This window comes from Monomorium pharaonis, chromosome 9 (genome assembly GCF_013373865.1).
Source record: "Monomorium pharaonis isolate MP-MQ-018 chromosome 9, ASM1337386v2, whole genome shotgun sequence".
NCBI lineage: Eukaryota > Metazoa > Arthropoda > Insecta > Hymenoptera > Formicidae > Monomorium > Monomorium pharaonis.
The window spans coordinates 3273486-3300754 of NC_050475.1; the positions used below are offsets into that span (position 1 = coordinate 3273486).

Consider the following 27269-nt stretch of genomic DNA (forward strand, 5'->3'; position numbering starts at 1 on the left):
TTATCGGCTTATCTGTGTTTATCGCCCACCGCGAACGGGAGAGGAAACTCGCGTATATTTGTTGATCGTTAGCGTAGCGATTGTTCGCCACGTACACGTGGAATAATTTGGCGGCTTTTATACGGAGTGTAACATTATATGTGGCGATTATTTATAGAATCAGTGCCGGAATCTTGAAAGAGACGAGACGTTCGAGAGAGAGAGAGAGAGAGAGAGAGAGAAAAAGAGAGAGAAAGAGGGAGAAAAATTAGTGAGAGGGAAAGAGGTTCGCTATGAAACGCACGTGTCCAAAAAGGCATAGCCACGGTTAATGTGCGTTGGCTAATATCGAAGGTAAAATATCGATACTTCGATAGTTCAAAGTGTCATAAGTATTCTTACATGAGTCGTGGGGTGCAATAGCGACGTGTAAGCCCGTGAATAAAAATGGATAAAAATATAACTTTTATATATACCGGTACTTGTACATATATATGATATATATGACTGCGGCCTAACGTGAACTCTTAGATTCTTCATTTTATGATGAAAAGGTGACGCGGTAAAGTCACACTGTTATATTTTATTATTAAATAAAATTGAAGACTAAGGATCTTAATATCAAAATATCAAGCCGTTTATAGTTTTCGACCTGTGAACGATTAAAAATTAAAGACCCCTCTCGAGCCGAGCTCGGGAAGAGTTAAATAAGTAACGGGTCTTAGTGCTCTTTAAAGCAAATATTTTTTTAAATAAGTATCTCAGTCTAATAAAATTTTAATTTATTAACTCAGATGTTCAATGACAAAAATTGAGAAGTTATATTTAAAAAAAGGTGATTTTCTTCGATGTATTTACTAAGAAAAAATCGACTCAGTAGAAAACGATATCTCGTATATAAATAACAAGAAAAATAAACCATATATAGGTATGTGAATGCACGTGGTACACGGTAGCAAGACGATTTCATTGTGAATTTCTAATTTCGCCGCGATTATTGTGATCAACAGAATTATAAATCCGACCAAAACCGAATAATATCGGTGCCTTGCGACTTAACTGTCGCAGCAGTGAGTTAGCGCCACTTAGTTTGCCATTTAACGTGAAATAGAATATCGAAACTGTGGGATTAACATAATATTCCATTCGATCGAACGACATGCGCTTACCGAAGCATCCATATGGGCACACAGGCATACGCACAAATATAACGCACACGTACGTAAACCGCGTGACACTATGCGCAGTGTAGAATCCGTATGGAAGAGGTATGCAGATGCTCTCGATATATCGAACGCGCGTAAATTTGCTGTAACTTGCCAATGAAGATAATTAAAGATTATCAGGATACATCGTGGAACAACGGTTCTTCCCCGCCCCGTCCCCTATCACGCGGGCCGACTAAATTGATTGTGCCCCGTTAAACGACAATACGCGATAAGATTCATTACATGTCGTTACCCGGCTGATTACGATGTAACACGTATATAAAGGCGACCGCATTTGTCAGCGCCGCGGGAAAGAAGGGCGAGGCAAACTGAGTAAACAGAGTGAAAATAAAGACCGACGTGCACGCAAAAGAAAGCAGCTTCATTACCGCGTCTGCCATCTTTTCCACCGTTTTATGTATAAAAACTGTAAAATTATAAAATATTAATAAATACGATAAGAAATATTTTATGTATATGCTTTCTTCATTATATATATATGTTCTGTCTTATCATATTCATTTTGTAGTTTTCGTCTGCCATATCTTTAATGCATAATTCTTAACGTTTGCATAGTATAAAAATGTCAAAATTATCGATTAAGCCATTTTTTATCCAGCTCCTGGCCATCGCGATAAAGGAATTCCAGAAACGTTTACCGGTTTCCCCCGCGATTTCTCTCAGTATTCCCTGAATAGTTTTAACTTCTCTCCCGACTCTTCCCGGTTTTTACGGTTTTCCAGACTCGCAGCAGTCCTGCATGATGTGTCAAACGCACGGCGAAAATAGCGTCGCGTGGAAAATACCTCGGCAAGGACCTTCGCGGACTAATGCACACGGATTAAAAAATAACAAATCGATTTTATGATAGCCTTATTTATAAGGGCTTAATTTTAGTCATTACTCGCGCTGCAAATTGCCTAAAAATTACAATCTCCGTTTCGTATTTACAGTAACGTTACTAATATTATTTTTTGTGTCATATTCCTTCTAAGTTGTACATTGATTTAATTTTATACAACTGTTATTAATAATATTTTAATTATTTTAATTATTTACTTATACGTAATAGTCATAAAATATTTTGTGATATTTACATGCGAAGGTGAATGCGATTGCAATATTTGAGACAAGTTTTATTGTAAAAAAATCAAAGTTACAATTTCATTGTAACAGAGTACAATAGCAAAATTAAATTGCTGTTTATGCAGAAAAAAAATATATAATGTAAAAGTTGAGAGGATTTTATCTCTGAAAAATGCACATTTATGTAAGACTTTATTTTTCTTACGCTGAATCTTCAATTATAATATGTATATTATAATACATTATAATATGACGCATATCTTCGTATAATATAATGAATGCCGGTGTAGTAAGAACGTAATTTTTTAAGAACGCAAAGTTGATTTTTTCTTAGAGAAGATTTAAATGGATTGGTAGACTTAATTATGGAGTTATTTACCTCACTGAAGACCTTCGCGGCTTAACGCACACAGATTAAAAATAACAAATCGATTTCATGATCGACTTATTTATAAGAGCCTAATTTTAGTTCTATACACACATACACAACGATGCGCGACAGAACTTTCCTAAAGTAAAAACTACTGCAATTCAACGTGTTGTCCCTCGCGAGAAAGAGACAACAATTATTATAGTTTTTATATAACATAATAAAATATAATACATCCATATGTGTTATCTACTTCTTCCAAATTTGTGTAAAGCAGTATAGTTTTAGCTTTTAAGTATGCTCGAATATATATCACAGCTCTTATCATCCCACAAATATCTAAAGAACATATCGATTTAAATTGCAAAAAAAAAAAAAAACAGAGAGAGAGAGAGAGAGAGAGAGAGAGAGAGAAAGAGAGAAAGCATGTCGTGTTTTTTTTTCTCGAATTAATTTGACGTGTCGGGGCGTACATACACGTTTTCGCATCGAGGAGAGCAAATTCGTGTAAAAGCGACGCGGCTTGTTTACACCGCTTGTATTTCGCTAAATAACGGCCATTCAGCAGTCTGCAAATATTCTCTGCCATATTGTTCGGCGAAAGGTCAACGAGATGGTAGTAGAGCGGCGAGATCCGGCGGCGAGTTACGTACGGAAGCGACCGCAATCTTTAATGTCACTACTTCCGGGGCCGATGTTTACGAGAGCGCTAATAATACCCGGACGAGCGGCGCGCGGCGGGCGACTTGATACCACCGGCGGAATTACTATCGGCGAATTTACTCCAGTGGTTTCTCCATCTCTCGACAGTCGTACCCCGCCTTCTAAGAGGGAGATTAGAGAGAGAGAGAGAGAGGAACGTGAGGGAGGAAAGAAAATTCGATGGAAATATTTCGGAAGCAAATCGGGCCTGTCGTCCGATCGCGAATGGAGAACGCTAAGGCGTTGCGCAAAGCGTCGCACGAACAGAAAAGGAATCTCTACGCGGAGGGGCGAAGAGACGCGATTAGCCGAAGATCAAGAACTTAATTGGAGCGACTTAACTGGAGCTCTTTACGAGTGGAAACGCGACCGAGAGAACCGTGCCTCCACTTTATCACGCCACTCACGTCTCCGCGACCGGAAGAACAGAGTCCAAGAAAGAGAGAGAGAGAGAGAGAGAGAGAGAGAGAGAGAGAGAGAGAGGCCAAGCCTAATGTACTCGCGGTACACTTCTTTCTGCGGCCCCATGGCTTCCCCGTTACTTCGATAACGGAAAGACAAACGTGGGAGGTGCGAATGGGAGGAATTATTTGAGGCACGAGAGGATGGCGTAACAGCCTGAGATCGTATTCGATGACGAAACTCTTACGGATTGGTCAAATAAAGGCCGTAAAACGCGCCATACCACCGACCTCGCTCGTATCTTCGATTGAAAAAGTTGCTCTAATTATAGCGCATAGTTCTCTTATAAACCGGTTTAGTCATAACTGTTTGTTTAAATGCAGGATGATTCATTCAGCTAACTTGCGAAACGTTAGGAGGGAGATTCTTCATTTAATTCTGGGAAACAAAAATCTGTTTTTTGTGACACACAATTCAACATTTATTATCTTTTGACTGCCGTAAAAGATGTAAATTATTACTCTTGCCGTGGGAGGACTTTAAACGCGGGTTTGTTAAAGATACGAGCCTATTTAAAATTAAATAAAATAATAAAATCTTGATTATCCAATTGTATTATTTTTGTATTTTTATTCACGACGAAATTTACGATCTTGATCTTTAATCATTTTGCTCAAAACTGCTTTTATACCTTGCTATTTTTATACAAAAGCTTTCATCACAGATTCGAACGGAATAAGTATCTTTTATATACATATATATATTTTTTTATTCTGTTTAAATCTGTTTACATATTTATTACATATATACTATTTTCTCAAAGCATTTTACAAACAATATATAACGAATAAATTTAATATATGATGGAACAATATCTCGTTTTTCCAATTCAGCGTTCCATTTAACAGACACTTTTACTACTCGTGTAAAAAATTTTCAGGTCAGAGAGATAATCGTGTATCAAAATAAAAAGTTTCAAGACAAAGATGGACAGAAATCTGCCGGAACATACGATTCTTGGGTGAAAATTAACAATGTTTAATTAACGTGGTATTTTTAGAAGAACCGTTTCGACGCGGCGGTTATCTGAATAAAACTCTCTCGCGGAGTCACGAAGCGCGGCGACAAGGAACTCGTCGCAGGATCACGTATCCTGCGATCGCGCGCGCGTTTAAGCGAATGCATTCCGCGAGAAAGAGCGAACGCGCGCTCCCGATAACCAACGGAATGCGACACCGACGAATCGCGCGAATTGTTCCTCCGAACTCGCAAATTGTTGCGCTGCAAGCCCGTGCACACGGATGTACGTGTGCGCGTGCACATAACAGCGTGGCCGCGAGCAATCGTCGAAATTGGATCGCCGCTGCTGGTCCGCGATTTACAATTTCGCCGAGTCGACTGGCAGTCGTCTCCGCAGTTCGGCAACTCGGAGCTCGACCGGACGCGCGAAAAAGGGCTGAATCGGCGCGACGGCGGCGGATTAATTGAACCCTTTATTTTCGAAAAGAGGATTTGATAAGCGCAAGCGAACATTTATCCGGCAATTTACACGTTACTTACACGTTTTTAACAAAAGCAAAGGTTAAGGTACTAATCATCCCTTTCTTTCAATTTGTAACATATAGAAAAATCAATACGAATATATAAATTATATAATATAAATTTATTTTTGAGGTTTACGTTGTAACTCGAGAAATTGAAACGTTTGTCCGAGTGTTGCCCGAGCGAAAATCGATCGCAAGTTCTTAACGTGGCGTCAGAATTATTGCGAATTTTCCAAGACACCGAATATATACGAACGACTCATTGAAACGTGTCCAACGATGACAGCGACGATTAGCTGTTGCTCTTCCGCACCGGTGCATCTCCGCGCCAAGTCTATTAAATTCGAAAAGCTATTACTTTCGAAAGCGGATGTCAGATAAGGGCGCAAAACAACGGAAAACGTCGCGAGCGGTGATTTTTCATTTCAGAAGTCATTATATCTCTAGATAAAAGTACAGCTGTAATAAACGAGCAATGATTATCGATAACAAGATGATCATTGGACGATTATGGGATTAATGCAACAAATGCAAATTTCTTAATTCGCGTCTGCATGTGAGAATGTCAATTTGTAAAGGATTCAGATTAGCTTCAAATAAAAATCCAGCAAGACCAAGTCATCACAAATCTAGTGTAATGTATCGACAAGAGTTTTAACTTTTACCTATTAAATTGTAAAGACGTCTCTCTTTCTCCAGTAGAAGACCGTGAAAGGACATGTAGGCATCTATTACGCAATATTTTAGACGAAAGAAGCATGGGGATGAGATATTGTCGCATTGGCCTTCTATTTTATTCGAATCGATTTCAATGAATATTCCGTTGACATTTCTTCACCTCGGGATTGATTTATTTTTAAAAATAAATATGCAAGAAAAGAAATATCGTATACACTCGATTAAAATTATCAAAACGCACAGCCGCGTCCAATCCAAATGTACGAGACGCGTGGCGAGAAGAGTGGCGGCGCGGAGCCTGGAAGCACAACTGGTTCGTAACTCGAGAAAAAGGATTCGATACGATTCTTCCGTACGATCGAGATGATAAATCTGATAGGAGGAACGGCGCGAGAGCACGTCCGGCTAGTGTTTCGTTTCGCGGAATGGGTGGGTAGTTATGCACACGCGGTTGCACGCTCGCGTGAATCACGAAACCGCAAGGAGCATTCCGAAGAAAACAAATGTGCTTAATGATGCTTAATCACGGCTTCTCGTCAGATCGTAAGCAAGGCGAATTTGATACGCCAGTTCGGTACGACATAAAAGGGCTCTTGAGCTCGTGTTACCGGTGAAAAGATAAATAGTTACCATATTGAAGCCGTTTAAAATTTTACGCAAACCTCATGCGCCTTCTCGCCCTTTCTCAAATTTGGCAAAAGTATGCGAAGTAAATTCTCGAATAAAATAGGAAAAGGTTGCCGGAATCGCATCACTTCACTTGAAAATTTAACTTGTACACTTCTTTTAAAATTATTTGAAAATTGTACGATATTGTCGTGATGCTTTATACTTGGAAATATTAGGTACAGGAAAGAAATTTTGTTATTTACGTTCACAGAGAAAAAACTTAAAAAAGAGCTATTGTAGATATCGTTCAAAACACTTTGCAGTTGAATTGCAGAATAAGATATAAATGATATAAGTTTTGATAATTTGTAATCATAATACTATTAGAATTAGATTAATGGGGTTAAAGTTTTCTTCTCATTCTTGTTTGTATTTTACAAAATAAAGTTTCACGAAAATTAAGTTATCCCTTTTCTCTTAAGTTGCACCACGACGTTGCTTAGATCACGATTGGCTTTCGTGATATAAATGGTTATCTTTTTACGGAACGGAACGCGATGAAAAGAGAATGTGGAAAGTGATATCCAGAATGCATAATTCGTATTTCAAAGAGTAAAAAGAGATTAAATGAAGAAGAAAAGAGATGTCTGTAAAAAAAAATTGCGATGATATCCGGAGAGAAACGAGCCAATGTGCACTCTGTAATGGTGAAAAAAAAATGATGAAAAGAAGATTACGTAAAAAGGAGGAAACGTTACACTTTATTACAACGCAAGGAGGTAACAAATATTCCTCATAATTTCCATGTTACAACTTCACGTGAAAAGTGATGCGATTTCGACAAAGTTCCCTCATATTTAACGAGGTAAGATCATCTTGATATATTCGACGATTGATGAGGACATTTAAAATCCTCCGAGATTCTAGAGTGCATAAACTTTTCACGATTTGCACGATTCATTTTGAATGCCGCGTCTCCCCGCATTTACTCCGCAAATAACGAACTCCGATCCGCGCTGTCGTCGACTCGTTAAAAATTTAATGTCGAGATATTAATCGCGCCGAAAAGTAACGAAATTCCCGGAGCAAGATATCGGGCCGCGATTTGGGGCGGCGCGATGGTGGTAACGTTCGGCTAGACTGTGTACAGGTAGCGGTATCGCTGCGGAGCGGCGGCCGATCGAGAGAAAAAGAGAGAGAGAGAGAGAGAGAGAGGGACAGGGAGGGAGGGAGAGAGAAAGAGAGAGAGAGAGAACTGTCAAGCGCACGCCGGCCGCGCCGATCGACCTCGTGCACAACAGACGAGAAAACGTACGTGACGCGCGGACGTCGCCTCCCGGGCGGCGGCGGCGGCGGCGGCGGCGGCGCCGGCGTCGGTGTCGGCGTCAGCGTCGGCGTCGGAGTCGACGGCACGCGGCCGCGGCCGCGGCCGCTCGCGAGAGGCGCGCATGAATGAAACGGGCGAGCGACTCTTTCTAAAGGAGAGCACATAGGGGTCAATCAGAGTAATCTCGCGGCCGCCCAATGACAAAATTAATAATCGTCATTTCCTCGGGCGACAGAATTGACAGTCGTGCCTCAACGATCCTTACGACGTCCGCCGAACGAAAATTTTCGCCGTCGATAATTTCGCGATTGACGCGCCCCGTCGTCGGCTTCTGTTGAATTTTTAATATGATTAAGTTTCTTCAGTCGAGTACATTTATGGGTTTAACTCGGATACACAAACTACTTGTGCTCCAATTCAAATAGCTGTATATTTAATTGGACTATTATCACTACTTGAGCTTGAAGAAATTTAATCGAATTAACAACAACTTGTTTAGCATCGCGGTTGTTCAAGCTGACCGCGTAGCCTGCTAATTCTGCGTTGTCTCAGATAATAATAATAAACCGAGTCGACCATTCGAAAATCAACTATTCGGAGCATCGCTCAATGAAAAATTCCATTAACAGATAACTTATGTATCTCATGTTAGAGAGCGAGAGAGAGAGAGAGAAAGAGAAAATCCGTATGTATTATGACGTCGTCATTTCGCTTTAGGGGACTTTTCTGATCTACGCAGATTTTTATTCGGCGATGGTAATGCCAGATTTCCACATGGAACGAGAGTGGAAGGAGAGAGGCAAGTCGAGTAGCACGTTATTCACCCCCTTCTCCCCCTCCCTCCGCTGTTCCGTAACCATCTTTGATTGCCTTACTCTATCCTACTACTTTTCTTTCTATCGACTTTTAGCGAAACCAGCATTACAATCAAGATTTAAGTTTGTAACATGGTATTCGACGAAATTACGTCTTTCGAATTCTCCGTACAAAGAAAGAGAAAGAAAGAGAGAGAGAGAGAGAGAGAGAAAGAGAGAGAGGAGGGGCTACGCCAACGTCTGCCCTGATCGAAATAACAGTGAGTGGGCAACACACCCGCCGCTGCTAATCTCCCTACCGGGTTCACACAGCGTTATCGTCCTTCATTAATTTCCTCCTTCCACGGGAGAAAAGAGCCGAGCGAGCGAACGACTTGCCACTCGGCCGGTCCGCCGCCTTTACCGGCGTCGCGTTATATTCCCCGACTAACGCTTCCCGGGTTTATGTGCCGCGGATATACCCCGGAGGGGAGGCAAGTCGAGTGGCAAATTACACTCGCTTACCTTCCCCGACAAACGCGACGGAAGGCAGAGAAGTTTAGCAGCGAGTAACAACCCGCGCCGTCATCAACCCGTGTGCCGGCCGGGTTACAACAATTTTTCGCTATTTTTGGAGTAACCTGCTGCACTCGATCCCGCAGTCTCGATCCACCGTCCCCGTTTTCCTCGATGAAAGAAAGGAGAGAGGAAAAAAAAAAGCTGATAGGGCGGACGAAAGAGAAAGAGCGAGCGAGCGATTTTTATAGCGCTCGGCCGGCGCCGAGTGTTTTATCGGCCTCGATACCTCCTCCTTTTTGTGAGAGAAGAGAGAGGAATGACGAAACTCACCGAGTAGGAGCAGCTTGAGTTCCCGCCTGGCATCCCGCTTGTCCCTCCGTAGCTGCCGTTCGATTTCCTGATTGATGCGTTTCTGTTCCTTCGCCTCTTCCGACAAGCAGCACGCCATGGCTCAGAACGGCGGAATCCTCCTTTGACGGAGGAGGTGGAGGAGGCGGAGGAGGATAAAGGAGGTGACACGCACGGAAAGGGCAGGAGAAGGAGGAGAGCAGGGGAGAGAGAGAGAGAGAGAAGGGTGCACGACGACGAGCGATTCGCGACGACAGTGACAGCGAGCGCTGCTCGCCGACCGGCGGCGACCTTCGTTGCGGCTGCTGCTCCTCTCTCTGTCTCCGTCTCTGTCTCTCGCTTTTGCGGCGCACGGCGCTCCCGACGACGACGACGACGACGACGACGACGACAACGACGACGATGACGACGACGAGCGTGCTATTAAGATTCAAGTCGACGTTCGTCCTGGTCGCCGCGGAGGACGGCTGCGACTCGGTGGCGGGAGGCGAGGTGTTGCCCCGACCGGTGCCGACGACGACGACGACGACGACGGTGATGACGCGCCTCCTCGTCGCCGTCCTCGTGGTCCCCGTGTGGTCTTCCTTCTCTCTCCGTCTCTCACGTTCCGGTGGTGGTGCCGCCTCCCACTGCTGCTACTCCCGCCGTTACTACTACTACTACTATCGCTGCTGCTGCTGCTGCTGCTGCTGTTGCTGTTGCTATTACTATTACTACCACTACTATGGACAACACCACCGGCGACGACACCGGCACCACTACTACCACCACCGGCGGCGACGGCGACGACGACGACGACGGTCACGACGACGACGACGACGACGACGACGACGACGACGACGATGACGGTGGTGTTTCACTCACTCGTGGCAACTCACCACCACCACCACTACTGCTGCCACTGCCACCACCCTCACCACCACCACCACCAACACTTCTTCCACCGGCACCACGACGACGGCGGCGACGACGACGACGGCGACGGCGACGGCGGCGGCGAATACGACGACTGCGGGGGAACCCGGTCCCCGGCGGCGCACCCGTGTTTCCCCCTCAACGACGGCGGCGTCTACGCAGCGCCGCTGCTCCTGCTGTCGGCGGGGCTCGACGACGCCAGCGACGCATCAACCGCGGCGCGTCTACGCGCGCACACACACACCTCTCTCGCTCCTCTCCTGCCTGTCCTCGTCGTCCGCTACCGACTACCACTCGCCGACTACTACTGCTGCTCTCTCCGCTTCCTCCTCTTCTTCTTCTTCTTCCTCTTCGTCTTCCTCTTCTTCCTCCCTCACCGTCACGTATCCTTGTATCGCTCCGTCCCACTTGCTCCCTCCGCTCACACGCGCGCACGCACGTTTCTCGCCTCCCCCGAGAAAGAGAGAGAGAGAGAGAGAGAGAGAGAGAGAGAGAGAGAGTATGTGTGTGTGTATATGCGAGTTTCTCGCGCACTATGCGATCCTCCCGTGTGTGTGAGTGCGCGCGCCTTTATATATATATATCTTTCTTTCTCTCTCTATCGCACGCACGCACGCACGTAGCAGCGGCACACATGTAACCCCACCGGGGCGCGCACGTTTCGCCTTTCCCACAACGTCGCCGTAACCTCGACGGCGGAGGGCGAGGTCCGTCTGTCCCTTTCTCTCTCCGCGCACTACTTCTTCGCACTCCCTCCTTACACTTGCTGCTCGCGCGCACACACTCATACAACCGCGCTGTCCTCCTCCTGCTCCTCCTCCTCTCTCTCTCGCTCCTTGATTATTATGCCTGTTCCTATCCCGGCGCGCGCGGATGGTGCCAACCCGGTGACGACACCACACTACGGTCCGGCGGCGAGTCCTGGTCGCGCGGCGGCCTCTTTTTTCTTTTCACCCGCGTAGTAGTAGCGGCACTGTACGGCGGCACGCACGGTGGACAGAGAGAGGAAAAGAGAGAGAGAGAGAACTGTACTCTCTCGAGAGCCTAGCGGCGACGTTCTCGGCGATCGGCGGCTCCCCGGCGGCTCGCGCGCGCGGCGGTGTTGGGTGTGGTAACCCACCGGCGCTCCGTCTCCCTCGCTCGCTCGTTCTCGCTCACTCTCCTTCCTTCTCGTCCTCTCGCTCCCTCTGTGCTCGCGCGCCCTCGCTCTCTCTCTCTCTTTCTCTCTCCGTGGACGCTGCTGCTGCTGCTGGTGCACACGCGAAAACCTGCTGTCGCTGCCGATGCTGCTCCTCCTCCTGCTCCGACGTACCGTCCGACGATGACACGGGAACAACGCGATGGCACGAGGGCTCTTCTAACGCGAGACGAACGCGACATACGACGACACGCGTGGTTCACGTTAACGACGACGACGACGACGGTGGCGGCGGCGGCGGCGGCGACGACGACGTGTCCGATCGCCGCGCGCGAGAAAGAGAGAGGGAGAGACGATTTCACCGCGATGCTGCCTCTCGTCTCTGTCTCCTCCCTCTTTACCTATCTCTATCGTTCCTTCTCTGTCTATATTACGACTGCTGCTGCTACTACTATCGCTCCTGCTGTTGGCAGCGGCGGCGGCGGCGACTGCTGCTGCTGCTGCTGCTACTGCTGCTGCTGCTGCACGAGCGCCCACACCTCACGAACGGAGCAACTGCTTCGCGACACGCGCCGCGCCCGTCCGGCGCGCAGCTTTTATGAAGCGTCGCGCGAGCCGCGAATCCTGTTAGACCAAACCAGATTGGCGAAGCCCCGCGACACACGGCACGGCACCCAGCAAGCTTCTCTTTCTCTTTCTTCGGTTCGCTCGTGGCTGGCTGGCGCTGGCTGGCTGCCTGCCTGCGTATCAACCAGCACCACACCGTAGGGCGCGGGGGGCGCGCACGTGTCCGCTAACGAGATTAAAATCGTCGAGTAGGAGGAGGCGCGGCCGCCACCCGCCGGGGAGGACGCACGGAGAACGTAATGGCGCGACGCTGCTGCTGCAGTCGGTAAGCGCGAGTCCCGACTTACCGACCGAGCGGGGTGCACTTTGCCGCGCCGCCGATGGCTGGTGCTGCTATCGCAGTGGCGCGACGCGCAGCGGTGAAAAATTACAAAAAGTTGGCCAAAAGTCATATTTTCGACTTTTTAGTAGATTAATTGTTTAAATCATATAGAATATTATGTAAAATATTCTACAAATCAACAATCTGTAATTGCTATTTTATAAAAATGCATTGGTAATGTAGAAATATTCCTTTAAAGTCAGATAATTATATACTCATGTTCTACATTATTTTACAACTAACACGCACATTTTATCTTCTATAGAATCTATAGCAATATTTTATTTCATAAACTTTATTCCTTTGAATAACAAAAGATCACAATGATTGAATGACAAAAGTTGACACTGTGCATGATATTATTCATGTCAATTTTCTTTTACGTGGCTGAATAATTACTACAGACATTTATTGTGAGGAAATCAATAAAGTTTTTATCATTCCAAACTGATAAAGATTTATTTGGCACTTGTGAACAGGAAGGATATACATGTTTACGTTTACAATAAAGAAATAAACTTGTAGAACAATTTTAAAAAAAGTATAACCAAATGGCAATTGATTCCTCAAATAAAATTACTTTTCAAAAAGAGTTAGTATTAAATTTTTATCTAAAAATCCACACAAACTTTCTCTGGTGCCCAATATGTTTATTGCACAATCCATATGAATACAATTAAATATAATAATAAGAGCTGTTTGTTATTCAATATTTATTAAGATTTTGAATCTCTTCTTTTTATAGAAACAATATCTAAAAGAATATATAGTGAATAGCCTGTTGATAGAAAAAATTTAAACACTATCAACATAGCTGATCAAGTTTCAGTTCAACAATTAATTCAAGTGACATCATAATTGTGGCATTACACTTACTAGCTTTCCAGAATCCCCTGCTAACACAGAAATCAACATGCAATTATTATCTCAAATATCCGCTTTTTTATCTCAGACAAAGACATTCACAGTATCGACGATCAATTTTAATACTTTGGATACAAATAGATCAATTGTACAAGCAACTATTCAGAAGCACTCGAAAAAAATTTTCAAACGACATGGAGAAGAATGCTAAATTATTCGTCATTGGCCCTCTTTCCCGTGAAATGGAAGTGTCTGAATTAGGTGCAGCTATTATGTTTACTCAGCAACTATGGAAAACAAACAAAGGTATCTTATCATTAAATTGGACACGCATTAATGACCCACCTTTTACCTTCATTAATAATAGAAGTGCACGACATATTGATCTATTAAAATATTGCATCGAAGAAAAATTCTATACATCCTACTTATAAAATGGACTTGAATATAAGAAGTTTACTATACAGGCTATGAGAAATATGAAAGACGATGTTAAAAATTCTTCTAAGAGAAGTTCCCATTAAATTGGAAAAAATGTCTTTCTGCTGATGTTCTATATTTCACATTTACCATTTTTCTTTTCTGTAAAACCGTATGTCACAAAACTATTGCAATTGTTTGACGAGAGGATTAGGTTTAGTACATGGCTTCACGAAGCCTGTACAGACATCTAGAACACAATCTGAATTTTGAATACAGTTTAAAAAATATATATTTAGGAATATTGCGGTTGCGATTATTTATCAATTAAGTTTAAAAAAAAATTGTCTTTATTGTAAAAGTGACTTTTCCTAAATGTATAATATAAATTTTGTAAAAGTGAAGAAATTTATGGTAATTGATAATATAATATGATAGTTTTATTATCTTTTTGATACCGAAATAAATGTTTCAAAAATTAAAAGATACAAATTAGAGAGAAATGATAGGTTACGCACCCATTATAATGAATCTTTATTTCCATTTTAGACAATTTTGTAATTTATTTTTTCCTTATTTATCTACTTTTGTTTTTGTTGTGTTCTTTGTTAGTATATAAAATATTAAATAGCATACATGGATCATTCACGACATATATATCGCACGTCAAATCTTAAGTTCTAAAAATTTTTTTAATGAGTTTTTTTAAGTGTGTAAGTGTACAGCAAAATATAGTTACTTTTTAAGCGTTGAAAAGAAAAATTACAAACGAACATGATGTGTGATCCATATATGCTATTGGAAACTCTTTTCACTAAATTCTTATTATGCATATTCATAAGTAATATTTATCAATTTGAATGTAAAAAAATTGTTTTTGTGCCTATGACGATAGATAACAAGATTAATGTCTATGACAAAAAATTTACTACATATTTTCATTACTTTATTTTCATTCTTTTTATGTAGTTTTATATTCTGATAATAAACTTTTTTTTTTGAGTTTTTAAACATTTTAATTAACAAAATCAATCCAGATGTGAAGTATTTATCATATATCTCTTTAAAGTTTTTCCTTAGAGACACTTCCACAAAATAGAAAGAAAATCGTTTTCACACATTAAATACACAAAAATGACAAGTTGTTTTATTGCCCGTTCTAATATATTCGCACATCTAAGCAGTTATGACGTTTGCTTGAAATGGTAATATTAGTAATATATCGATTTTATATATATACAAATACACACACACACACACACACACATGTGTGTGTGTGTGTGTGTTAATTTTGTTTAGACGAGAGTGTCTTTGTTAAAATTTGGTCACTATTTCAGAATTTTTAAAATGTATGATAGAAAATCGACAATATTTTTCCTTTATTCCTGTTTCTTGATTTTCGTATAATTTTTTATGTTTATAATATATACATTCTTTAGATATATATTAAATAGCATTTTTGTCATAAAAAATATTTAGTGTATAATTAGTAAAAACATTTTTTAATCATATCCGTTTTTAGTATTTAAATGCATTATCTTCTCTACTTGATGAATATTTCGATACAATTATATAGTTATTATTACATATGTAATGTAAATTGCAAACTTGAAAGGATTAATTAAATCTATTCAAGATTGTTTTTAAATACAAATTTATATAGATTTGCTTTCTCTTTCTTTTTTCTGTTTAATGTTACAGTATTTTCCAAGAAGAAATTTTAAGAAAGTAAGAACTTATTAACAACTATTGTTAAGTTAATCGATTTAATCAATTATGTAACAATAAATGAATCCTCGAAATAAGTGGATCTTTCTAAAAAAAAAAACCTTTTCTATTCTTTCACAGTTTTTTAGACCAGCATGATAAAATAAAGACACACGATCTCTCTCAAAGCTGATATTTTCACTTAATGCTAACGCTGTAAACATGTACGTGTGCATATGTATTATTACAACACTATTTATTACACAAGATGCGAATACAAGATTGTTTCGGCAGATCTAACGAGTATTGATTGAGTCTACAAAAGTTTCGGGGTTGGATTGTTACGTATTTGTTTCCTGATGACATGAATAGATATGGGAGCGATAATAATTATAGCAATATATAATAACAATAGTAATAAAATAATATAATAATAAACGCTCTCTTGTCGCTACCCGATTTTCTACATACATGTACATAAAATTTGCGGATACAAATGAATAAAACCTGCGCACAAAAAATTCACAGACTTCGCTGACAAAATTCATGATGCCTCCAAAAAGGCGGAGAAAAGAACCATCAATCATAAATAAACAGAAGCTCTTATTTCTCATTTATACATCATAATATTTATTTTTCTCACGTATCACCTTTTCGATATCTATTATTACGTCGTTGAAAAATTTGGCATGCAATTCGTGGCGAGATATTTTGTATGATAGAAGCTATCGCTACATTCTTGAAGTAAACGAATAAATAGTGTAATACTTTACGAATGCAGATAGGTAGTTGGACCTTGAAAATTTTATAATCGCCTCACTCCCTCGTTAAGGGAACAAAGTTTTACAAGTGGCGCGCGCATTTTCTTAAACTTGAAGATATACGTCTCTTAGCAATAATTTTCAGTGGCCACAAAGTTATCTCATAAAATACTCTTAAATCGTATATATAGATCTATGTACAATTTCATAAAATAATATTAATTTAATATATAGATTTCGTTTTATATTATATAATATTGCATATCGTTGTGTATCGCGTGTTTGTGTGGCGTGTATTTCTTATTGTGTATACATGTTACAATATATTATTTATTAGTCGCTTAAATATTTCGTTTGATTATTATTCATGATGTGTATCTGTACGTTTGATATGAGAGAGTTAATCCCATACTTTCTTTTGACGAATAAAAATGAATGTTGGCACAGACAGTGGCTGGGTTAAAGGCACTTTGGGGTGATACTCTCCGCAGTACCCTCCAGCATATCTTATCAAATTCTCTTCCCGCTCCCTCCCCCTTATTCCTCCTGCAACCTGTCGCCTGCTCTTTTTTTTATCTCTTTCTCTCTTCGTTTGCTTTTACATACGTCATGCACAATATTGTTCTCGCATGACCGCGCGTCTCTTATCTCCCACTTAATTACGTGACTCTTTAACTACTTTAAAGTAAAATACGCTGTCTCTGATGAGCATTGGAGTGTAAATGGCGAACCGAGCACAGCTCTCACAGCGGTTTTGTAAAGTTTGCCGGGAACATACCCTTCTCATTGGTGCCTTCCTTGATACCCATTAGCCAGCCTTCTTCCTGTAAGAAACAAGAAACATCGTAAGAAACGTCCAATCGTCGAACGTGTACGCTTAGATATCGTAAAACATTGTCGAATCTTATTTATTCGGAAGATTACGAACCTGCTCCTCGGGATCGTCGTACTCCACGACGCGAATAATCTCGCCGACGTCAAACGACAACTCGTCGACATCCTCGCGATTGTACTTGTAAGTGGCTTTAACCCTATACAAAACGCCCGGCGGCAAATTGTCGGTTGTCGCCCCTACAGAGAAATTAGCAGCATTTTCATATTCCGCCTCTAGAACGATCGAGTCCGCCCCGTTAGTCATGGACCTGTCTGTGATTTCGCTCGCATGGAGACTTCGATATGTACTAATTATGTGCAATAATTTCGTTTCAAAGTTTCGTCTAATTGCATAATTAATGTTTAATTTCACAACTAGGTCAGAGTAACTACGATCTTGTTTCGGCAAGACCATGCACAAAGGGGCAGGCAGCGTATTACTATTATATTAACGATCACCCGATACTGCAAATTTAGCAACATTTTACATTAATTATTACATATGCACGAATTTACTTTGAACTTCCAAACAATCTATTGAGTTCAATTTTGCGAAAATAAACCAATCATTAAAATGTTGTTTATTTGTTTTTGCGAAATTTAATTATTTTACTTTTCATTTATTTTAACAAAATCTGTTACTTAATTATGTATATATTTTTAATGTTATAAAAGAATAAAAGCTAAAGACAATGTCTTGAAATTACTTAAGACAAAAATTCTCGAATTTATGAAATTTCACTTATTTATGCAAGTTGAAATCGTTAAGAGTGGACAATATTAAAGAAAAAAAGACATTTAAAAACACGGCAAAGTTCAAAATTCGCGAATGGCTTACCGGCTGGAATATCGTACAGTTCCTCTACTCGTTTGGCAGGCGCGACTGCGTTCTGCGGCGACTCATCCTGATTATTGAGGGAGTTATCATTGCTGTTAGCGTTGCTATTAGCATTGCTGTTAGCGTTGCCGTTTATCTGAGTGGTCGGCGACGTATCTCTGGCAACGGGCGCGGTATCGTCTAAAGCTGAAACACGCGAGAGAAAGCACACTCAAAACACTGAATGCCGAGCCACAACACGGCCTTGTGGGACTCAAAGCCTTTCGAAACGTTTCGCGTTTTGTCTTCTTCGTGTAGCGAGGATTATAAGCATGCAACTATGTTAATGTAACATACGTATATACAATTACACACGCGCACAAATCCAACTTGTACAAAAATATAGCAAAATAATTACCTCTTGAGATATTGTTCTGCGCTGTCTGTGTGTTAATTATTAGACTGAAACAAATCAGGATTATTAGTGTTATACAACTGCTGTACATCTCTCATTTTCTCATTTTTTATAATTATTACTCTATTGTATTACATTTTATGTAACAATCGCTAACGATATTTATATTTTACGGAATTAAACTCTGTAAAATTAGATTTTTCTAAAAATGTCTAAATTTTTTTTGTAATTGTTATCTCTAATCCTTCACATTAATTAATAATGTTGATTTTATTGAATCGATTTACTTACGATGAGTTTGCGTTAGGCGACTTCGGTGATTCTGTGCTCTTCTTCAGTGTGTAAGATCCTCGCTGACTTTCATTAGCCAATTTATCAACGATTGCTTCTAATTCGGAATATACCTAGAAATGTTTTGTAAATTTCAAAAAATTTGTTATATACATTTCAATAAAGAAACCAAATTGAATTCTCGATAAAGTCTGTTAGAAATCAGATAAAATATATCGAATTCTACGATATTAAATCTTATTTGAAATTATTAAAAATATTTTTTTAAGGATCGATTTTTATTACTGATTTTTATTATTTTAAATACCTTGGCACTTTCAGTGTGAAACACTTGCTCCGCGGCAAAGAGCGTCTGCAGATTTGTGACGAGGAAAAGAACGCGCGAGTCGTATAATGCCGGCAGTTCGTCATGCAATTCGGAATTTAGTTGTTCGTATGTACGTTTTGCCTCCTCCAGTAGCTCCTTCCCCCGGGAAACTTTGAGCTCATCCCTCTTTTTTGGATTGCATTGCAATGACTGGAAGTTGTGTCTCTGACTATCATAATCCACCAGTTTACGTCCGCGCTTGTCAACCTTTTTCTGGAAAATCAATAAAATCCTCATATGTAGCAGCTTGTCATATTTTATTATTAATCTTCTAGATTACTACCGTTATCAACTCTAATTTCATCGTATATAAACACCAAAAAGAATTCCAGGAAAATTTTATTTTTAATCTTTGTTATAGCATTGATAATTGTTTTATATATGCAAATTATTTTCTATTTATTATAAAAGTAAGTAACAAAACGTTATTTACTTGTTAATGCTGAAGAATCAATGACAGAAACTTTATGCTCCGATAAGAGAAAGGAATGTATGAAAAGATTAAAATAAAGACTTATTAATTTATCTACTAGTCTAATTGCAATTAATGGAGCTTTACTTTTTGCATCAAATTGCGGAAGAAGAATGTTATTAATAAAGAAATCATTTAGTGTAACCATCGACGGCTGCATATATGACGTACCCTCATCTCCGGGAATTGGCTTTGATATGTGTTGAGTGGTACAAGAACTTGGTCCGCGAGCTTGTGAGTGAAATCTTGCCATAGCATGTCAAGATTTTGTGCCTGCACGTACAGTAGATCGTGTCCGGTCCATTGGCTCTCGTAGATCTCATTTAATGAGTCCATGAGCGTCTTCGAGGCGGCCTGCACCGCTGCAAAACAAAACGTACACGTTCAATTCGCCATCATTTACCTCACCAACTTTTTTTCATCGGCGTTTCAATTGTTACTGATAAAATTTCCAATACTATTAAATAAGAAATTACGCAAAGGATTCACGAAGAGATTCGCGCAAAAATAAGAAAAGGGTGGGAGGAAGATTTATCTCCAGTCGAAGACACCGCGGTAGAGACGTAGCCGTTTCGCAAGCAGTGAGTAGAGAGAAACTTTTTCACGCCGATTTTCCATCACGGCGACACGTGCCTTTTTACTTCAGGAATAAACGCGCGACGCGGGTGACTACTTTCCTGACCTACATCTAAACCTCTCCTAGTGCATTCACCTATCGGCGATAAGCCGATTGCTTACAAATTCCTCGCTTCGGAGCTCGCGCAAAAGTTGTAAAGCGGCTTTATCGCGGCTCGCGTCGAATTTCGACGCCCAGCTCGAACTATAAGAACGAGATAAAACGTAATCTTGTGTGTATAAATTGATATGACATTTAATTTGTCTGTTGTGACATTGCAATAAAATTTTTCACAGAAAGAGCGATTGCCTTTAATTCAATTACTATTCAATTTGCATTTAATTAAATTCCTGTAATTAAAGGATTTAAAAAATTCCGATTGCACAATATTTTCGAAATATGTTACATTTAAAAACTCAACTAATGAGTAAAATAAAAACAAAAGGGAATAAAATAAAATGTTTTAAATAAAATATCGACTGCCAGCGAGTAAATAAGTGAGAAAATTGCGGGCGTTTCTTGAGAATCTTGCTCTATAAAATAATTACATTTCTCGGTAATAGGAATAATTAGTCTCACGCGACTACATTATAAATTATTTTTAACAGGCGCAACCGAAGGCAATCAACATGTGGCGCTAATGTAATCAAATGATTCGTCGTTAATGCAAATTACGGTAAGCGGGCTGTCATAATTGTCAGTATGATCGCTTTTCGTTCGGTTCAACGAGTCGCATGCCGGTGTTCTCGTTAGCTTCTTTTCTCTCGTCTGAACCTTGGACTCGGGCGGCGATGGAAATCGCGAAAATTACGATGGAATTCGCAACACGTTATACAAACATACTTTCGTACATATAGTTTGCTCGCGTTTCCGTCGTCGTAATAACCGCGCCTACCTGCACATTTCACACATGCGGGTGTTTATGCGGAACGACACCGGCATGGCGTCCCGTCTCCGTCGAGTGATAAAAGGAAAGCTAAGAGTCCGCTAAACGCGGATCCTGCGCACTTCGGGATTAACACCTCCTCCGAGGAAGTCGTCCGCGACCGCGCCGCGACGTTTGCCTAACGGGAAAACGGTGTCCTCGAAATCCATCACTTATTCTTTCGCATTTCTGTAGATTTTTCGGCACCGGATTTTAGAATTATCGGTAAAAATTAAAATTTCGTGGTCGACGAGGTCGAAACGTATATCCCTGAAAAGTAGAGGCTACAAAAAGCGTGCGAAGAACGAACACGTCGTTGCAGACCAGCCGAGCGTGGAAAAGTTGTTTGCGACTAACATAATTCGAGTGGGAGGGATTAAAGATCGGACGATGTTTTTCTATTGATTATTTCGCGCGTGTTCGCCAGTGTCGTGTCAAGACTCTCCATCGAGGTGAGAGAGAGAGAGAGAGAGAGAGAGAGAGAGACAATAAGCGCCACACGTTGAGTCTTCGGCTCCTAAAGCGCGTAATTCCATTGCGCTTGCGGGAAGCAGACAGAAACCTTATAGAAATGTTAAGACTCTATCGGAGGATTTTTGCGCGCGAGTACACCGACGCCATTCTTTATAAATTAATAAGAATTTTTTATTAATAGTCAATAGTCTGGAATTGATAAGAAATTTGTGCCGTATGAATTAAAATAATGTTTTTTCGTTTACGCATTACACATTTTTTAACTGTAGTTATGTTGTAATTTTTCGCATCATAAATCACAGATAAATTATTATTTATTTATCGTATATAGAGGATAGACAAAATGATGAGAAACATCTGGGAACCTTTTCTTAATTAATAAGTAATTAATTTACCACGTGTCTTTAACACAGATTTTATCCTTGTTTGCAATAAGGTCATAAAATGGTTGCATAATCACCAATGTTGTACTATTCTTTTAGCAGAACATCTTTGATATGATTATATAAGTGATGTTGGAAGAAGAAATTTGCTTCTCATACCGTCTCATACTTTTTCAAAATTATCCTCCGTTCTTCAAAACATCAATGTTTTCCCCGTCAACGTGAACTATCCTGTTTGATTTAAATATCATCGAGTCATATTGTGAGTTTTTTGAAGCAGAGTGAAAAAAAGAGATCTTCTTCAAGGTCTCTTAAGCATCTTCCAATATCTCTTAAAAGGTATTCTGCTGGAAAAATAATATATTAACAATTAATAATTAATGGCTATTTAAACATTGTATGACCCTATTCAAATAAGGATAAAAGGATCTTACAGAGAAACCTCTTAGGGTCGGTTGTTCCAACTTCTTGGTAAACTTATCTATCAGATAAATATATGTTCGTCTTTATTTATTTAAGAAAAGAAATGAAGATAGACACATGCTTACCTGGCAGGTAAGTTTACCAAGAAGTTGGCACAACCGGCCCTTAATAAAATAAATAATGTATCTTCCAGGTGTTCACATTACTTTGCCTGCTCTCCGTATATGTATTATAATATTTATGAAATATGAAATTGCGGAGCAAGAATTAACTAAAATGCGGATGGCACAAAATTGACACAAAATTATTTCGTCTTCGTGCGTACTGGAAAAACCTGCGGATGGCCTGCATCAATTTCCGACAGCATCTTATCGATTGCACAGCTGACGGGCCACCGTCTTGCCTGAAATATTCAACAGTCGCGGCACAACAAGGTCGCCTAATATTTCGGATACGCCGTTAAACGGCGCAAGAGATTACAGCGTATTACGCGGCGGGGACTGATTTCTTCCTGCCGGAGTTCTCTCTCAAAGGTCGCTTCGCACTGTGCCGTGTATGTCTCCGTCATTGCATCTACCGAATATACCGGGCGATTAAAATATTACGTCGGTTCCTCCCGACAGTAATTGATGCCGACGAGCCTGCGCGGAATCGCCGGTCGTTATTCAATGTCTGCGAGTTATATTCATCTGTCCGTCATTCATCCGCGAGACGATACGCGAATGGGAGTGTCGGTTAACGGACGGCGAAAATCATTTTCTCTGATTGTCGATGACAGCTTCCGTTAAATTGACAGAAATCGACTCCGTGCGCGCGACAAAAGACTCTCCCAGCAGAAGTCTTTTCGACATGTATTAGATGACAGAATTATGTTCAGTTACGTAACATCATTTAGGATTTAAAACTTGTACTGCTCTTTATTATAATTATCAAAAAATTCATTATCTCTTAAAATTCATTGTTATCAGTATTGACATAGAGGAAAGAAAAAGGAGAAGAGACACACAAAGGAATACAAATCAATTCCAAGGTGAATACGAATCAATAGGCGCTTTTATCTCAAGCTACAAAAAAAAAGAGAGGGCAGAGTACGGAGTTACGGAACAAATAATTCAGCCTCCACGTAAGCTTAGCAACCGGGTCACGGCGATGCAAGGTTGCGGTAATAGGTTTTTTTTTCCCTTTTAATGCATGTCGTGCTTTGCACGGATCTGTTAATTCAAATATTTTTTTTATTGTATAAACGTGCGAAGGATTTTATATACCTTACGAGTGTTACGAAAGAAATATTGCTCGAACGACCCCAAGCAAGAGGTCGTAAAGTGACAAATATTTTTATGTAAATCTCAATATTTGAAACAGCTGATATATTTTAATGTTTTCCAATTAAATTTATATCGAGAACAAATAGTTAATAAAATGTAAAATATCAATAACTAGCAAGGCTGGCCAGATGAATAGCTATCGTTGCTCCTGCAGTTTGTAACTACGTAATACGAATTTTCACATCTGTTTTATTGTCGTGTGGTTAAGTAAGCGCTTACATAAGCTTCTGATGCCTAATTAATATCCGACACGCTGAATAGGTAATTAAACATCTAATCATTCAAAAGATGCTTAGCTACGATGACGTGTACCACCATAATTATTGCCATTCGAGACTTCATAAAGAATTACTTTCTACAGCGAACTGTTAAAACCGATGTAAACTTAAGTATTCAATTTGCATTATCAATAATTTCGCATTATCTCTCTGTACTACGTGTGTTAATGTAAAACACGAGAAACATTAGCGAGCCTAATAAATAACGAGTGCCATTTAAAGAAAAGACGAACTAGTTTTGCACCCGCGGGACGACTTACCTCGAACACACCTGATGTAATTGTTGAACTCCTTTTGTAGTCTGTTGGCGGAGTTCTGCTGCCTCGTAAAGTTCTGCAGGTGCTCATCGAATATATCGTCCGCGGTTCGATCGACCTTACCCAGATTCTGAAGAAACTGTAACGAGAAAAAAGATGTGCTTTCAATTTTTAGACCCTTATGGATTAATCGTTAACATGAGATACGCGTATCAATCCAAAATGTATAAAACTAATAAGATAATTTATAAAAATTATAATATACAATAGCAATAAAAATGGGATACCTCTATGGGATAAATATGCTATATAAAAGATATAATGTAAAAACGTATTGAAAGGAACATATAAAAGAACAAAAGCCTTTAGACAATGCTTCTGTGAATGAATAATGGAATAAATCGATAAAACATACTCGTGATTTATTGAATCACCGCATATTCATATAAATGAAAGGCTTTCCGACGAAACTAAATGAAATTTTGGGATGTGTATGCGTGTGTATATTTTTGCGTAGCTCTCTTCCCACAAATAGCATAAATTATAAAAAATATATATACATAATGCGCGACTTTTTTTCTTCAAGCTTCTGGTCGAAATTCGGTTACTCAAACTTAATTTTCTCGTATAAGATAAAAGTCAAGTTTCAATATTGAATATTTAAAGAAGCTTCAGGCTTTTATTAAACGTTTTTGTTTCTAACTAAGAAACTATTTACGTGTCGATATTTTTAAGAGAATAAAGAGAAACTATATTAGTTTACGGCAAATAAAAATCTCCATGCCACGTAGAAATTCCACGAGTATATAACGAGGATACGTGTATTCACGAATTTCTTCTCTGGTTGATTACAACAATGCGGGTGAACGTATGACTATCGCAAATGAGGCCTTTGAACCGCGTTCGTCACGAAACGATAAACACCGCCTGCATTATCGCATCGTGTGGAAGATCTAATCGCGCACGGTCTTGTACTGCATCTGTTATTTAAACTTTAACCAATATTATTTCACGGACGTTAAATACATTAATACGAAAACGTCAACTTCAAAGAACATGAAGATACATATTCCGTGTGATAAAAATATTTAAAATATTTTAATTCAATTATGTCATAATAACAGGCATATGCTAGACTTTGCGAATCCGTTCATAAAATGAAAAAAAAAAAGGAGATGTTAATCGATACAGACAAAAATAACTTGTATTCGTGAGATTTACTTTCTCGGCCTCTCTTGCTAGTTAATAAAGAAAGTTAATAAAGAAATCTATCAGAGCCTCCGTACTCCCCTGCCATTGTTATCGGCAATAAGGCGCGACGTTGTGAAAGGATGCGGATGATGTAACAATAGCTATTGACCGCGGAGAAATTTCACGCCGGGAATGCCATCCGTCGAGTTCGATTTTCATTTAGCTCTGTGGCACCTGTGGCACGATCCTGAACGGCGGGAAAGAAGTCGCACCTTTGGGAAATTACCCAAAGGTGCTACGCGATCGGAAAACTCAACGGAAATCACATTGACTCTCAAATTTCAAATCGTGATGCCTGCGATAAAATGTAATATGTGCAAAAAGTTACGTATAACTCAGATCTGTCTAAGATCGTGTCTTACATGGCGACATTTTACATTTACTTCACGAAGAGAATTTCTCTCTTAAAATTTACCCTCAAAATCTGATAATTGTGAGATAATGTATGATCTCGAGGAATTTTGCTATACTTTTTAGTAGAATTTACTATACTTTTAGTAAATTGTACTAAAAGCATAGCAAATTTCACTATACTTTTAGTAAATTTTACTAAAAAGTATAGTAAAATTCCTCGAGGTCACACACTATCCCACAATTATCAGATCTTGAGGGTAAATTTTAAGAGAAAATTCTCTCTGTGTTTAAATTTAAATTTCTTTATAATATAAAGAGCATTTAATTAAAAAAGTAATAGCGAATGGCATTTATAAAATAAACTGGTTCGAGGTGCGCATTATGAATTTTCGTAAATTCACAATTCAATTGCGTATTAAACTCTAAATATCTTCTCTGCCTCTCTTCCTTCTGATACGATAAAATATATAGCGCTTGACATTTAAAAAATGCGGAACAATTAGAGTGAAACGCGAAGAAAGAAGCTGCCGGCGCCCATGTCGACCATCTTCTCCTCTCTTGGGCTGGGCCAGAAATCAAAGACTGGAACGTCCGTGATGGAAATCGCGAGTCAGTCATTGCGTAACCTAGCTCTATCGCCGGCTGATTCTCTCTGTTCGCGAAGCCCGCGATCCACCGTCCGCGGAGGCGAGAGGTACGCCGACCTTCTGCCTGCTATACATTGCATTATCGTCCCGCTCTTCTCGTCCCGGGGAAAACAAGAGGAGACCGCTGTATTATCCAGTAATTTCCGTTCGCCAACGTTTCCTGGGGAATTAATCGCGGCGCGGCGACTCTTGTAACGCCAGCGAGTCGGAACGGCACACACGTCGAAAACTAGTTCATGCCTCCGCGTCACGTTAACCTTCCGTCGTCTGGCGCGACCTCGAATGGACATTATCGCAAATTTACAGATTGCAGATGGTTAACGTGTAACGTGCCGAAGTGTCGCGCGAGATAAATCTACCTTCAGAATGATAATATTACGAGGCGATTGATCATCTTTAAAATTATTCAACATTAATCATCCCTAGCTTACGTTGAACGTCTACAAGCAAGATTAGGGCTCTGTTTCGATTCTCTGTCGACATCGAAATTACATTAACCATAAGGAAAATGACGTGTTTTTGTTTTTGCTTATCTGATTTGTCGCTTGTCGTACAGTGATTTATAATTTTACAATTCCTAAATCTGATACATAAAGAAATGGATATGTTACGTTAAATGATATGACACGTGAAATATCATCTTTATCGTGCACTCGAATCTTTATGAATTCAGACATTTATAGAATTTATTTCGTAGTCATATTGATTTAATAAAGAAAGATGTTGATATATTACGTATGCCAGAGATGGCATCGCAGCTGCAACATTAATTATGGAATTC

General features: G+C 40.1%; 2 protein-coding genes and 1 long non-coding RNA gene across 13 annotated transcripts in view; 1 reads left to right on the top strand and 2 right to left on the bottom strand.

Annotated features, from left to right (window-relative positions):
• LOC105835866 (guanine nucleotide-binding protein G(q) subunit alpha) overlaps nt 1-10453 on the bottom strand; it is a 34807-nt gene extending 24354 nt beyond the window's left edge. For 4 of the 7 annotated variants that reach the window (XM_028193426.1, XM_028193428.2, XM_028193427.2 and 1 more), the window contains exon 1: nt 9549-9666. In XM_028193426.1, the coding sequence (XP_028049227.1) occupies nt 9549-9666 (118 nt within the window). Of the gene's footprint in view, nt 1-9548 lie in introns of all 7 variants that reach the window. The other 3 variants (XM_028193425.2, XM_028193430.2, XM_028193431.2) reach the window with 2 other exon arrangements.
• A 2091-nt stretch (nt 10454-12544) lies between these two features.
• LOC118647208 lies at nt 12545-15680 on the top strand. Its single transcript, XR_004964519.1, has 2 exons — nt 12545-13738; nt 13800-15680. It is a non-coding gene; the product is annotated as an uncharacterized LOC118647208 (long non-coding RNA).
• LOC105836582 (myc box-dependent-interacting protein 1) overlaps nt 15609-27269 on the bottom strand; it is a 36241-nt gene continuing 24580 nt past the window's right edge. Inside the window, exons 1-8 of one of the 5 annotated variants that reach the window (XM_028193506.2) lie at nt 22702-22860; nt 19727-19917; nt 19024-19296; nt 18717-18829; nt 18429-18472; nt 18032-18217; nt 17249-17466; nt 15609-17144 (exon numbers count right to left, since the gene is read on the bottom strand). In XM_028193506.2, the coding sequence (XP_028049307.1) occupies nt 17064-17144; nt 17249-17466; nt 18032-18217; nt 18429-18472; nt 18717-18829; nt 19024-19296; nt 19727-19891 (1080 nt within the window). In that variant the 5' untranslated portion in view covers nt 19892-19917; nt 22702-22860 and the 3' untranslated portion in view covers nt 15609-17063. Of the gene's footprint in view, nt 17145-17248; nt 17467-18031; nt 18218-18428; nt 18473-18716; nt 18830-19023; nt 19297-19726; nt 19918-22701; nt 22861-24239; nt 24376-27269 lie in introns of those variants that run through there. The other 4 variants (XM_012680704.3, XM_012680705.3, XM_012680706.3 and 1 more) reach the window with 4 other exon arrangements.